Source organism: Gordionus sp. m RMFG-2023, chromosome 1 (genome assembly GCF_954871325.1).
Source record: "Gordionus sp. m RMFG-2023 chromosome 1, tfGorSpeb1-WG-v2, whole genome shotgun sequence".
Lineage (NCBI taxonomy): Eukaryota > Metazoa > Nematomorpha > Gordioida > Chordodea > Parachordodidae > Gordionus > Gordionus sp. m RMFG-2023.
The window spans coordinates 5,001,812-5,018,076 of NC_088775.1; the positions used below are offsets into that span (position 1 = coordinate 5,001,812).

Sequence of the window (16,265 nt, forward strand, 5' to 3'; positions counted from 1 at the left end):
TTACATAAGAGCAACGTTTGGTTCTCTTATGCCCATCAAACTGGAAAAAGAAAAATTTACAAGGTATAATTATGAGGGCCATCCATGTTTTTTGGGCAGGCAGCAGACCTGTACGCATAACAAAACACACTTGCTATTTAAATGTTTACGGAAAGTAAAACGATAGGAAAAAGCGCGTATTAGATTAAATAAAGGTTTATGTGTTTCCGTCACTCTCGCTACTAGAAACTCGGATATATGTATAAGGGCGCATATGGATTTATTATATTATTGTTTATATTTTATAAAATATTTCATTATTAATAATTAATGCTTGACGTGGTTGTTAAAAATTAGATAATATATTTACATCGCTTATTTAACGTAAATATATAAATGGCAGATAGACTATATTGATTCCGTATATTATAATACGTACAGGAAAAGGCTAAAAGTCGTATTTCGTTTACGTTGTTTTATATTATTTAAAATCTAGGTAACGTTTAAAGGTGTATATTTGTCAAACCAAGTATCGTAAATAGAGATCACCTTAAAACTTGGACAATATATCTAAAGTAAATTAATTATTACAACAATTCAATAATTTATAACGTGAAATAAGGAACAAAAGATAGGATGCTTAAATCAGTCACATTTATTTACAAATTTCTTTGTTCCAGCATTTATTTATTTTTCTACTTTACAGAAGCCGTTTATATCTTTTATAAAATGTTGTTTTTAAATTGTATATTCCATAACATTTTTATATATGCTTCAGTCGATGTGATTTTATTTATTTTTCTGATTTTAAAAATAATTGGAAATAAAAAAAGTAGTATATTTTCCAGACGGAATTTATATTTTTAACTTGTTTATTTAACTTTTGCTGTTATTTTTTTTATTTATTAAGATATTGTTTATTTCTTGAGAATGAATGAGTTCTGTAATTTCCTAGAGAAACAATGTAAATGAGGGAAGGAATGATTTTTTTACGATAAAGCAACAATATAAATTGAGGATTTCTGTATATTAAGAATACAGGAAGAATTAGTGTTTTAAAAATTCAGTAAAATAAATAATATTAGATAAATGATTTAAACTTAAATATTTATTTTTATAAAAGTAGTAAGGTTCTTTATAAGGGAAAATAGTTATTTAATATATTTAAATGTGTTTATCTACCTAATTATAAAATTCAATATATTATCTATTCAGAGGCGTTACTAACCTTTACAATCTCAGGGGAGCTCAAATTTTTTTTAAAATTACTCATTAACCCATTTTTAGCTAATATCATTTTCAAAATAACCATTTTTGTGGTTGAGGAGGTGGTATAAAAAAAGGGGCTCGAGCCTCCACCCCCTTTAACCTACTAATACAATAATGAAAAAATTATTTAAGAACTCAGTTTTGCAATTTTAGCAAGGTAATACAATTAACCTAAAATTTCCTAACAAAACTACGCGAAACTATATTTGGATATAAAATATCAAGAATATATTAAATAGGACTGACTTTCACTTCAGAAATTTATAAAAGTTCAAGCTATAACTTTTCTTAGATGTTAAATAGATATTGTGTACCCAACAATTGATTGTGACTATCACTTATAAATCAAAATTGATATTGATTTTTAAAACATTTGATTCACATTTTTTTTACAAAATTGAGGCTAGAACCGTTTGCAGACATTTTAGCATTCAGGGCTTGGATACAAAATCATTGAACGGTTCAGGTTCGATGAAAAAATACCGGTTCGGTTTAGATCCCCATATTATAAAAATACAGAGAGACTTATATCTTATTAAATTTAATCTACACTTATTCTTGACCAATTATATTTTAGGGGTATTTCGATTTATGAGGATGGGGATCTTTGGGTACCAATGATATTAAAATTGTTAAATTTTAAAAAATATATTATTATTATTGAGGCATTTGATCAACGTACAAGCTACAAAATGGCGCTACAGCTGATTTCAATGTGTGGACGTTTTTTTAAGCATGATCGCCAATCTATAGTTATATATATCTGTTATAAATAGTTTTATTATTTTTTTGTATGAGTCATGAAATATTTTTTTTGTTTGAAATTTTATTTTTAATATTTTTTTTTAGTTTCGCGCAGTCATCTTGAACGTCATTATATAAATATTTTTTTGTTTGAAATTTTATTTTAAATATTTTTTTTTAGTTTCGCGCAGTCATCTTGAACGTCATTTTATAAATATTTTTAATATTTATTATGTAAAAGAAAAAAAAATAAATAATAATTTAATATTTATAAAAAAAAATAATCTTATATAAACTCTAAAAAAAAAGTGGAAATTTATTATTATTATCAATTATATTTTTTTTATATTTATTGTTTTAAAGAAAAATAAAACCAATATATTCAAAAAAAAAAGGGGTAAAAAAATAAATATACTATTAAGTTAAATATTTCTGTACGATGAAATTTTGAAATTGGTGCCGTGTTTATACAAAGCAACCTGGTTAGTGCGGTTGTCGTAATATCATATAGTGGTATTTGAGTCTTCGAGTGGAAAATATCATATAGTGGTATTTGAGTCTTGAAGTGAAGTGTACATCGTCTTCATCTACATCTACGGTAAAATATCATATAGTGGTATTTGAGTCTTCGAGTGGAAAATATCATATAGTGGTATTTGAGTCTTGAAGTGAAGTGTACATCGTCTTCATCTACATCTACGGTAAAATATCATATAGTGGTATTTGAGTCTTCGAGTGGAAAATATCATATAGTGGTATTTGAGTCTTGAAGTGAAGTGTACATCGTCTTCATCTACATCTACGGTAAAATATCATATAGAGTGGTATTTGAGTCTTCGAGTGGAAAATATCATATAGTGGTATTTGAGTCTTGAAGTGAATTGTACATCGTCTTCATCTACATCTACGGTAAAATATCATATAGTGGTATTTGAGTCTTCGAGTGAAAAATATCATATAGTGGTATTTGAGTCTTGAAGTGAAGTATACATCGTCTTCATCATCGACATCAGCTGTCCATTTATTTTTTTTTCTTTTCTCTGCTCTCTAAAAATAAAAAAAAAGTCTTATCGTACGTAAGTGCTGTCCGAATTTTACGAGTTGTAAATCTGTTACACAAAATTTGCCCAAATTTTTGTCGTATCTTTAGACTTATTAACTGTAGATGTACATGTGTATTATTGGGTTGTTTACACTATTAATAATATCATATCTATTAACATTACAAATAACAAAAATTTTTATTTTGAAATTAATTATAAATTTTTTATAAGGTCGAAATGAAAAGTTTAAAATTTGTAAAATACTGGGAAATACAGTATAATATTTTTGGGGCATTGGTTATTATATTAGTAATATGGATGTGTAGCTTAATATGGGGAAGAAAGTTGAGAAGAAGTCGAAGTGTGAAAATAAAGGGGCAGACATTGACTATAGAAGGACATAATGGGGAAGAGGATGTTATGGGAAAGGTAACATGGTTCCCAGTGCAGGAGTTAATTAATGGGTGGACGGATAGCGAATTAGATAAATTAACCTATAGGCCTGAAAGGAGAGATTCATATACTAATCAGAGATTGGGGACATATAGGGGACCTAGAGAAAGTTCACAGGGAAGGAGAGGAGAAATGAGACCCAACTTTGATTCAAGAGTAAGGGGGAGAATGAAGTGTTATAATTGCGGAAGACAGGGACATATGGTCAGAGATTGCCAAGAAACGAAATGTTTTGAATGTGGAAAATATGGACATATAGCCACGTTTTGTTCAGGAAGACGTGATAAGCTACGATGTGCAGGTTGTGGTCGATTTGGTCATAATAGGGAGGAATGCAATGTGGGTAATTTCAAAACTAGAGGCGGTTTTCCTCGCAGAGGGACATGGGGCAAAGTGCTCCAAATGTTAGAATTATAGAAAGTGAAAAAAATAAAGAGGTAGGAATACCATTTTTGGCTGTGAATAAAGAGCAGAATAGAATCTGTTTCCGTTGCCGGAAGGAAGGACATGGGGCGAGAGATTGCGAGTATTTGTGACTATATGATGGCAAAGAGCATGCCGCAAAGGTCGGGGGGCTTTGGGCGAAAGAGATGGAAAGATTAGATTATAGTGAGAAAGATTGGGTATCAAAGGGCATATATATGATACAAGAGAAAAGAACATGATCCTGCCATAGAGTTTGGATAAATTTGAATGGAAATATGGTATCCATGTTATTTGATACCGGGGCAGCCATATCCGTGATGGGATATGAGAAATATCAGAGTATTTGGTCGGAAGGGATAATTAAACGGGAGGACATCAAGATCCGTCAGTTGGATGGATCAGAAGTCGCAGTGATGGGAAGGGTGGAGTTAAAGGTGGTATTAGAGAATAGAGTGGAGATTTTGGACTTATGGATAGTAGGTAGATCGAAAAGTAGAGTCAGTAGTGGGATGGGATTGGATCACCCGAATTGGTCCAGATTGTGGTTTTTGGGGGTATTCGCATGGTGTGGTGTATTTTTACCTGTTGCAAGATGTGAAGAAAATAGAGATATGAATTTGTGGTATGGAGAGGGATTGCCAGGAATTGAAACCTTTTTGGAAGGGGAAAGGAGAAGAGAGGATAATAGGGTTGTTAGAGACTATAGGGGAGGTATTGGGGAGAATTATAGGGGAGGTATCGGGGGGAACTATAGGGGAGATATTGGGGGAACTATAGGGGAGGTATTGGGGGGAACTATAGGGGAGGTTTTGGGGGGAACTATAGGGGAGATATTGGGGGGAATTTTAGGGGAGGTATTGGGGAGAATTATAGGGGAGGTATCGGGGGGAACTATAGGGGAGATATTGGGGGGAATTTTAGGGGAGGTATTGGGGAAAATTATAGGGGAGGTATCGGGGGGAACTATAGGGGAGGTATCGGGGGAAATTATAGGGGAGGTATTGGGGAGGGTTTTGGGAGGTATTGGGGAGAATTTTAGGAGTTGTCGCGACTTTGGGAGAAAGGAAGAAAGAAATGATACTGAAGAACAGAAAGAAATTCATGATCAAGGAAAGTTTGAAGCGGAGCTGGAGAGATTGGCAGATGGGAAAATAATGTTGCCAGAAGAAGAGACTAGAGAAGATGATGATGTGGAACAAGGAAATACTAAGGGAACACATAGCCAACAAATGGAAATGAATGGAAAGGAAACGAGACGACGGGAAGAGAGGGAATTGCGGGATAGAGAGATAGAATTTGGTATGATCAAAGTACAAGAGGGAGTAAGAAACTTGATGAAAAATTACAAGGAGATTTTTGATGAGAAGTTGGGTTGTCTCCGAGATTATGAAGTGGATATCAAATTAAAGGAGGGATATGTGCCCAAGTTTTGTGCATTACGTCGGATACCGTTCGAATGGCGAAATGAAGTAGACAAGGAATTGGAGCAGTGGGTGCAGAAGGGCATTGTTTGTCCAGTGGAATATAGCGAATGGGCAACAAATGGGCAACACCGTTAGTACCCGTGAAGAAGGCCAATGGAAAGCTTCGTTTATGCGCTGATTTTCGGGTCACGCTAAACCCGTGGGTTGTGGAGATAAAATATCCGTTACCTCGGATTGAAGAAATATTAGCTAGTTTAAAGGGTAGCATATATTTTTCAAAGGTGGACTTTTCGAACGCTTACTTACAATTGAAGGTGAAACCCGAGGTACAAAAGCTATTAACGATCACGACTCCGAAGGGATTGTATGCCTTCTGTAGATTGCCGTTTGGACTAAGCGTGTCGGCTCCAATTTTTCAACGAACGATGGCGGCAGTTTTTCAAGGACTAGAGGGAGTATTTTACTACATGGATGACGTATTAGTAATGGGAAAGACTCCCGAGCAACACGAACGAAGATTGGAGGAGGTGTTCAAAAGGATCAAGGATAAAGGATTGCGGGCAAGCGTTGAAAAAAGTGTGTTGGGAGTATCAGAAATCGTATATTTGGGGCATAAAATCAATGGGAAAGAGGTCAGACTTTTAGACAAAAATATGGAAGACAAAAATATGGCAAATATAACAAGCATGTTGAAGCCTAATAATAAAGTGGAAGTACAAGCTTTCTTGGGAATGGTGAATTATTATCACCGTTTTGTGGAAGGCTTCGCGCAGATAGCGGCGCCGTTGTATAAATTGTTAAAGAAAGGAGAAAGATTTGAATGGAAGATTGAACAGGAGGAGGCTTTTGAGGAGTTGAAATTGAGGATTGGAAGGGAACCAGTACTAGTATGTTTTGATAACGATGTGCCAGTGATATTGGCCGTTGATGCTTCGAATAGGGGTGTGGGTGGAGCGCTATTACATTGTATAGACGAATTGGAGAGACCTATTTTATTTTTCTCAAGAATCTTTAGAGAGGCCGAGACAAGATATTCAGTGATCGAGCAAGAAGCGCTAGCGGAATACTTGATCGGACGTCGATTTGTCATATATACGGATCAAGCCCTTGGTTCATCTTTTCAGGAAGGACAACAAGGAGCTCATGTTGTCGCCTAGGTTGCAGCGATGGCTATTGCTGGTAGGCAGGCAGTTTCGACGTGCAAGTGAAATACCGACGAGGAAGAGAAAATTACTTACCGGATATTCTTTCTAGATGTGGAGCGGGAGAGGATTGCGAAACGAGTAGGTCGAAAGATATAGATGAAGAGGATGAGCACGGGTTGATTAGAGCGATAGTCGGAATATCTAAAGGAGGACCAGTTGCATGGGAACAACTCAAAAATGCTACTTTAAAAGATCGCGAGTTGACGAGAATCAAAGCGTGCATATTGGGTCGGAAGCAATGGCGAGATGGGGACAAGAAGTTCAAGCAAGTGGAGAAAGAGCTAACGATAGTGGACGAGTGTGTGGTACGAGGAAGTCGGGGAGTGGTGCCGTCCAGATTGCGGGAGGCAGTAAAGGCAATGATCCATGCTGGACATCAGGGTATGGAACGAATGAAACAATGGGGGCGGGAATACGTATGGTGGCCTGGCATGAATAAAGAAATCGAGAATATGGTGAGAAGTTGTGAAATGTGTAATTCATGGGCAAGTATGCCTCGAAAGGGACAAGAAAAGTATTTGGCCTAGGGCTACTCAACCATGGGAAAGAGTACACTTAGACTTTTTCGACTTCGAAAATAAAATATATCTCCTCGTAGTGGACGCTTACTCAAAATGGGTAGAGTATCAAGAAGTAAAGGGGTTAACAACGCAAGTAGTAATTAAGACGTTAAAAGATCTTTGGGCAAAGTTTGGGGTAGCGGAAATAGTCGTGTCGGATGGAGGACCCGCTTTTATAAGTAAACAATTTAAAGTTTTTTGTACTGAAACTGGGGCGAGACACATTTTGGCACCTCCTTACCACCCAAGCTCAAATGGGCAGGCGGAAAGGATGGTGGCGGTGGTAAAGAGTTGGTTGAGGAAGTCGAAATATGGGGGTGGAGAGATTTGGATAGCGATTGCGTATTATAACAATAGTCGAAAGGGAGAGGAATTGTCCCCAGCAGAAAAATTTTTGGGCCGTAGAACTCGTATTCAGTTGGATTTCTTAAGACCCAAACCGGCGCAGGAGGAAAATTCAATGGATAAATCAGTGTGAATTTGTGAATGGTCAGACCGTATGGGCGAGAATTTTTGGAGGTACCCGAAAATGGGAGTCAGGAATAATTATACAGAACATGGGGCATAAAATGGTGAGAGTAAAATTCGTGGACGGAAAGGAAGGAGTTAGACACGTAGAACAGATACGGAAGAGAGTAGAGTCTGAAAGATTGAGATCTAGTCATGATGCGGAGAGGAGAGAGGGATAGATATCTTAGCAATTCTCGAGTTAAAGCACATAGAAAATAATAATTACATTTTGATTTTATGTACAAAACCCCCTTGTTTATCTTTGTTAAACAACAATTTTAATTTTTTTTTGTATGTTCAAGGGTTTTCATTTAATGGGGGCGTGTTATAAATAGTTTTATTATTTTTTTTGTATGAGTCATGAAATATTTTTTTTTGTTTGAAATTTTATTTTTAATATTTTTTTTAGTTTCGCGCAGTCATCTTGAACGTCATTATATAAATATTTTTTTGTTTGAAATTTTATTTTCAATATTTTTTTAGTTTTTTCGCGCAGTCATCTTGAACGTCATTATATAAATATTTTTAATATTTATTATGTAAAAGAAAAAAAAAATAATAATTTAATATTTATAAAAAAAAATAATCTTATATAAACTAAAAAAAAAGTGGAAATTTATTATTATTATCAATTATATTTTTTTTATATTTATTGTTTTAAAGAAAAATAAAACCAATATATTCAAAAAAAAAAAGGGGTAAAAAAATAAATATACTATTAAGTTAAATATTTCTGTACGGTGAAATTTTGAAAATATCATTGGTCACAATTTTTGTAGAGTTGAGTGTATTGCCATTTTACATCATTTAAAAAATATTTTTGAGCTTATAATACTTAGAGATAAATAGAATCTAATAAATTATTTTCATTTGGCTTTATAAACGACACACTAATATGTGATTTTATTGATTGTGATGCCCAAGCAAATCTTAGCTTCACATAAGAAGAAACCACACTCTATAAATTAACAAAATATAACAACAAATAAAATATATCGTTGAGTGTAGGCTTGTAGACAAAATTCAAACTGGTTTTTAGAGCTTCGAACTTATTCAATATTTTTTATTTTATGAACCAGAACCTGAACCGTTCTTTTTATTCGAACCTACCTAAACCGATATTCTATTCGGATCTCCTTCATAATTTAATCTTTGTGAGCCTTATCTGGAGTATTTAAAAATTTTACGTAAATAAAAAAAATATTAATAAAAAATTGCAATGATATTTTAATTTAAATCAAAATTATTTTTGTTATCTAAAAAAATATTAATAAAAAAAATAATCTAAAAGTTCCGTTTTCTGTGGATAGAAATATTTCTCAATTGTTAAGGTAAAAAATAATTTTTTTTTGAAGTGACAAGATTTTTTGTTATAATAATTGATATGAATGCATTGAATAAATTAATTTTTATATCTATTTATAAAATATACATAAATATTGCAATTATGTTTATTTTTTTAATTTTAGCAAACTTATTAATATTATAAGTGCTGAATTAGGATCTATAAATTTACTTCTATTATCCACTTTGAAATAATAATTCTTTATTTTTTGCAATATCTTAGTTTATTTAAGATGTATGAGTTATTAAAGAGTTAAACTTAACTATAATTAGCTAAAAATTATAACTACTAGGGTATTTCAATATTTATAAAGTATTTCTATTTTATTCATTTGTTTTAAATTTAGCAAACTTATTAATATTTAATCACTTAAATGCAGAATTAGGATCTATAAATTTACTTATATTATCCATAATTAATATATTTTATTATATTTTGCAATATCTTAATAGTTTATTTAAGATGTATGGATTATCAAAGAGTTAAAGTTTTAACTATAATTAGCAAAGAAAAATTACAACTAGGGTATTTTCAAATATTTGTAAAGTATTTATTTTTAATTTTCTAATTGAAATATGTATGTTCAACAATGCAAATATTTTAAATTGCCCTCAATCATAATAAAACTAAACTAAGAGTGAAACCTTGACTTTAGCCAGTAAATATAATTACAAATATTAATCATGTTTTGCTATATATTAATGCAATCTTATTTATATTTTTAAAATTACATTTTAGGAAGAAGTTAACACATAATTATCCACTACTAATTATATAAAAATTTTATTAACCCTTCAATACTCCAGTGAAAAAAATTAATACTCGGGTGGGGTTTAATAGACCTTAATTTCAAATGCATATATCTCCAGTTATATTCATTATTTAGATTTAATATTTGGATATAGGATAGAACTAACCTTAAACCTGATAAAATAATTATTTATTTTTATTTCTTAAGTTTAAATTAAAAATGATGAAGAGTAATATAATTTGTCCCAAAATTTTCTAAAAAAAGCTAACTTTTTTTAAATTTAAAATATTAAATGAAAAAATTAACTTATATATCATATAATCATGATAATTTATAACATGGATCTTTATTCTTCAATATAAAAAACAATTACACTAATACATTCAAATATAAAAAAATATAGAACATACAAATTTACTCCATTGGGGTCTCACAAACCCCAATCAGTCACAAAATGCTTATATCTTAAAAACTACTCAATCGAAATGTATGAAATTTGGAATATAGATTCTAAGATATATTTGATGAAGCTACTGAAAAATCCAGATAATAATATTTAACTGTTTTTATGCAATATCATTTCTAGCATGCCTGGGGTTTCATATACCCCACCAGAGTATTGAAGGGTTAATAACAATATATCAAAAATTAACAATATAACAAATATAAATATCAAAATTATATAATGGTATTAAAAATATCTAAAGCTGTTTCAGATGTTTCTGTTGGTTGTGCATTTCTATTAATCTTGATTATTTGCATTACTTTTAAAACCTGTTTTCAAAAAATTATCTTCATCTGAATTATCTAGGCTATCCAAAAAGAGTCTATATAAAAGATAAATAAATTATAGATAAAAATAAGAATTACTGGATACTTCCAATACATCATCAGCATTTGCAAATCATTTTTGGCAGGTTTCCTTGTTGGAGGAGGGGATTCCTGGAAGTTACTGACAGTAGGTCTGTCAGCAACAGTGGATTGCATGAAATTAATATATTTCTTTTACTTATATTCATGCACCCCTCCTCTAGATCCGGATGGTCTGCCTAATTTTTCTTTGCTGAGTTGATCCTTGAAATTTCTTAAACGCTTTTTAAGTAGTTAACACTACAGTCATAATCAGGATATTCTTCTGATAATCTAAAAATAAAATTATTAATAATATAATATATTATTTAACTTAATTCCTATGATGGAAAGATGTTCCATCACAACGAATGTCTTCTTGTGATCAGAATGCGCCTGATTCCATATAATCTCTTCTGGTTCCAACATTTCGGCAAACCTCTTTGTAATTTGGTCATTCCATGATCTAAAATAATTAATATATGATGATTTAAAGATAATTATACTTACATTTTTGATGGTGTATTCATTTCTCCATTTCAAAAAAATTTGAAAACGCAAGCAGGTTCACGTTTTAAAAAAAATATTTTAAATGAAAAACGGATATGTGCTCAATTTGAACGAATGCATTTAAAATGCATTGCTTGCATTTTGAAACGCAGCGTTGCAACGCACAATTTGTATGCACTATTAACTTCTTTCTAAAATGTAATTTTAAAAATATAAATAAGATTTTAATATATAGTAAAATATGATAAATATTTATGATTATATTTACTGGCTAAAGTCAAGGTTTCACTCTTAGTTTAGTTTTATTATGATTGAGGGCAATTTAAAATATTTGCATTGTAGAGTTTAATATATATAAATCTAATCTACAACCTTCATTTTATTAATAAAATTTTTATATATTTAGTCTGTTTCATATGTAAATATAGGATAATAAGTAGTGGATAATTATTTGTTAACTTCTTCCTAAAATATAATTTTAAAAATATAAATAAGATTTTAATATATAGCAAAACATGATTAATATTTGTAATTATTTTAACTGGCTAAAGTCAAGGTTTCACTCTTAGTTTGGTTTTATTATGATTGAGGGCAATTTAAAATATTTGCATTGTTGAGTTTAATATATATAAATCTAATCTACAACCTTCATCCCCATTATTAATCCTCAACTTTGGATCCCATTTCATTTAATCTATTACAATTAACACTAAGCTTACAAATATATAACTAAACTTAAACCATTATTTCATGATCAATACTTTATTCAAATTTTATTAATATTAATAAATTTATTATAATAGTAATATAAATAAATTTATTATAATAGTAATATAAATAAATTTATTATAATAGTAATATAAATAAAATTATTATAATAGTAATATAAATAAATTTATTATAATAGTAATATAAATAAATTTATTATAATATAAAAATTTAAGAATTTATAAAATTTTTAAATTTATCCCTAATGATTTTAGATTCCTGTGAGCTTGAGTTGTTTTCCCTGCTTGCCAAAAATGGTCTTGTTGTAAGGTTAGCCAATGTAGGATCTGTATTGATGATAATATAATTTTAAAAATATATATAAATATGATTTTTATATATATATATTTAAATTTAAATATTGGTATTACCTATATCATCAATGGAAGCTGATCCTTCTTTGTTGATGATAATGTTATGTAGGATGCAAATAGCCTTTATCACTATCTCTATGCTAGGTAGTCCTATTTCTATTGGCTTACTTAGAATGTCAAATTTTTTGACTATTCCACCAAAGCTTCTTTCTACACTTACTCGAGCATGGCACAGCCTCATGTTATATTCCCTTTCTTCTGTTGTCAGATTTCTTTTGGGGTAGGGCTTCATCAAATAATTTGATAAAGGGAATGCGTCGTCCCCAACCATTACAAATGGCATGGCCTCATTACAACCTGGAAATGGTTTGGGAGCAGGCATATCAAGTGTATGGTTAATCAATTCTATTAATATATTTCTAAGATATAATAAAATTAATATAAAGTAACCTCTATATAAAGAGCTATTTCTAAATACACCACCATCACTTTGCTTTCCATATGCACCTACATCTATATAAATAAATCTCCTGTTAATATCTGTTAGGGCTAACAGGTTAATAGAAAATCTATGCTTATAGTTATAAAATTGTGAGCCACTATTGGGAGGGCTCTTGATATATATATGCTTTCCATCTATAGCCCCAATACAATTTGGGAATCCTGATTGAAGCAGGAATTCCTGGGAAATCTAAAGATAAGTAAATATTAATCTTGAATCATTATAATATATTTACTTTTTCCCAATCATTTTTATTAGGTTTGGGCATGTGTATATGAGCAGCAGCATTCCAAATTGCTGTGCACACTGATTTCACAATATAACTTATACAGGATTTTGAGATCCTTGAGCTATAAGCTAGTTGTGCAAATGATACACCAGTTATTAAATACCTATTATATAAACAATTTATAATAAATTAAATTTATTTTACCTTAAGGTAACAAACAATCGATCCTCAGCATCGATTTGTTTGTTACAATTAGTAACTTTCGGATTAATGTCCTCATATATGAGCTCCAGTATATAAGAAAATGTTGATCTTCTCATTCTTGTATAGTTATAAAATTGCGAATGTGTTAAATCGCCTTTAATATTAATATATTCTGAAAAAAGATTTCTTTTAACAAATATTTTGGATGTCTTGCTCTTCTTCCTTCCTTTATTTCTTTGTAGTAAATACAAAGCAAGTAACTTTTTTTGTTTTAAATTTAAATGTTTCATATTGAAAAAATAAAAGTTAACGCATCAATTTATACATGGCTGCGTTTACGTTTTTTTATATGCGTTTTAAAACGCAGCGTTGCAACGCACAATTTGTACGCACTATAACACATAATTATCCACTACTAATTATATAAAAATTTTATTAATAACAATATATCAAAAATTAACAATATAACAAATATAAATATCAAAATTATATAATGGTATTAAAAATATTTAAAGCTGTTTCAGATGTTTCTGTTGTTTGTGTATTTCTTCTATTAATCTTGATAATTTGCATTGTTTTTAAAACTTCTGTCTTGAAAAAATAGTCTTCATCAGAATTGTAACCTTCCAATACATCAACCAGGCTATCCAAAAAGATTCTATATAAAAGATAATTATATTATATATTATTTAACTTAATTCCTATGATGGAAAGTTTTTCCATCACAGAGAATGTCTTCTTGTGATCAGGATGCGCCTGATTCCAAATAACCTCTTCAGGTTCCAACATTTCAGCAAATCTTTTTGTTATTTCTTCATTCCATGATCTAAAATAATTAATAAATGATGATTTAATTATATATATTCTTACATTTTTGATGGTGTGTTCATTTCTCCACTTCAACAAAATTTGAAACGCAAGCAGGTTTACGTTTTTAAAAAAAATTTTAAATGAAAAACGGATATGTGCTCAATTTGAACGAATGCATTTAAAATGCATTGCTTGCATTTTGAAACGCAGCGTTGCAACGCCAATTTGTACGCACTAATTGAAAAAAAAGTCATCTAGTATCCAGTAATTCTTATTTTTATATAATTTATTTATCTTTTATATAGACTCTTTTTGGATAGCCTAGTTGATATATTGGAAGGTTACAATTCAGATGAAGATTATTTTTTTAAAACAGAGGTTTTAAAAGTAATGCAAATAATCAAGATTAATCGAAATGCACAACCAACAGAAACATCTGAAACAGCTTTATATTATACCATTATATAATTTTGATATTTATATTTGTTATATTGTTAATTTTTGATATATTGATATTAATAAAATTTTTATATAATTAGTAGTGGATAATTATGTGTTAACTTCTTCCTAAAATGTAATTTTAAAAATATAAATAAGATTGCATTAATATATAGCAAAACATGATTAATATTTGTAATTATTTTAACTGGCTAAAGTCAAGGTTTCACTCTTAGTTTGGTTTTATTATGATTGAGGGCAATTTAAAATATTTGCATTGTTGAGTTTAATATATATATAAATCTAATCTACAACCTTCATCCCCATTATTAATCCTCAACTTTGGATCCCACTTCATTTAATCTATTACAATTAACACTAAGCTTAAAAATATATAACTAAACTTAAACCATTATTTCATGATCAATACTTTATTCAGATTTTATTTAATATAAATAAATTTATTATAATAGTAATATAAATAAAATTATTATAATAGTAATATAAATAAATTTATTATAATATAAAAATTTAAGAATTTATTAAATTTTTCCCTAATGATTTTAGATTCCTGTGAGCTTGAGTTGTTTTCCCTGCTTGCCAAAAATGGTCTTGTTGTAAGGTTAGCCAATGTAGGATCTGTATTGATGATAATATAATTTTAAAAATATATATAAATAGGATTTTTTATATATATATTTAAATTTAAATATTAATATTACCTATATCATCAATGGAAGCTGATCTTCTTTGTTGATGATAATGTTATGTAGGATGCAAATAGCCTTTATCACTATCTCTATGCTAGGTAGTCCTATTTCTATTGGCTTACTTAGAATGCCAAATTTTTTGACTATTCCACCAAAGCTTCTTTCTACACTTAGTCGAGCATGGCACAGCCTCATGTTATATTCCCTTTCTTCTGTTGTCAGATTTCTTTTGGGGTAGGGCTTCATCAAATAATTTGATAAAGGGAATGTGTTGTCCCCAACCATTACAAATGGCATGGCCTCATTACAACCTGGAAATGGTTTGGGAGCAGGCATATCAAGTGTATGGTTAATCAATTCTATTAATATATTTCTAAGATATAATAAAATTAATATAAAGTAACCTCTATATAAAGAGCTATTTCTAAAAACACCACCATCACTTTGCTTTCCATATGCACCTACATCTATATAAATAAATCTCCTGTTAATATCTGTTAGGGCTAACAGGTTAATAGAAAATCTATGCTTATAGTTATTAAATTGTGAGCCACTATTGGGAGGGCTCTTGATATATATATGCTTTCCATCTATAGCCCCAATACAATTTGGGAATCCTGATTGAAGCAGGAATTCCTGGGAAATCTAAAGATAAGTAAATATTAATCTTGATTTATTATAGTAAATTTACCTTTTCCCAATCATTTTTATTAGGCTTAGGCATGTGAATATGTGTAGCAGCATTCCAAATTGCTGTGAACACTGATTTCACAATATAGCTTATACAGGATTTTGAGATCCTTGAGCTATAAGCTAGTTGTGCAAATGATACACCAGTTATTAAATACCTATTATATAAATAATTAATAATAAATTAAATTTATTTTACCTTAAGGTAACAAACAATCGATCCTCAGCATCGATTTGTTTGTTACAATTAGTAACTTTCGGATTAATGTCCTCATATATGAGCTCCAGTATATAAGAAAATGTTGATCTTCTCATTCTTGTATAGTTATAAAATTGCGAATGTGTTAAATCGCCTTTAATATTAATATATTCTGAAAAAAGATTTCTTTTAACAAATATTTTGGATGTCTTGCTCTTCTTCCTTCCTTTATTTCTTTGTAGTAAATACAAAGCAAGTAATTTTTTTGTTTTAAATTTAAATGTATCATATTTAAAAATAAAAGTTAACGCATCCATTTATACATGGCTGCGT

At 30.1% G+C, this 16,265-nt stretch overlaps 2 protein-coding genes and 1 long non-coding RNA gene across 3 annotated transcripts in view; 1 reads left to right on the forward strand and 2 right to left on the reverse strand.

Moving 5' to 3' along the window:
• The first annotated feature begins 8,885 nt into the window (after positions 1 to 8,885).
• The window catches only part of LOC135930843 (uncharacterized), a 33,205-nt gene continuing 25,825 nt past the window's right edge, over positions 8,886 to 16,265 (forward strand). Inside the window, exon 1 of the mRNA XM_065467635.1 lies at positions 8,886 to 8,944. The gene's annotated coding sequence lies outside the window, so the exon portion shown is untranslated. The remainder of the gene's footprint in view (positions 8,945 to 16,265) is intronic.
• On the reverse strand, positions 11,988 to 13,201 carry LOC135930836 (uncharacterized). Its single transcript, XM_065467626.1, has 5 exons — positions 13,086 to 13,201; positions 12,888 to 13,044; positions 12,601 to 12,841; positions 12,208 to 12,555; positions 11,988 to 12,123 (listed from the first exon to the last, which is right to left on the reverse strand). The coding sequence occupies exons 1-5, from the start codon at positions 13,199 to 13,201 to the stop codon at positions 12,008 to 12,010; spliced, it is 978 nt and encodes a 325-aa protein (XP_065323698.1). The 3' UTR covers positions 11,988 to 12,007.
• On the reverse strand, positions 14,870 to 15,550 carry LOC135922114 (uncharacterized). The gene is made up of 3 exons (XR_010570743.1): positions 15,448 to 15,550; positions 15,056 to 15,402; positions 14,870 to 14,972 (listed from the first exon to the last, which is right to left on the reverse strand). It is a non-coding gene; the product is annotated as an uncharacterized LOC135922114 (long non-coding RNA).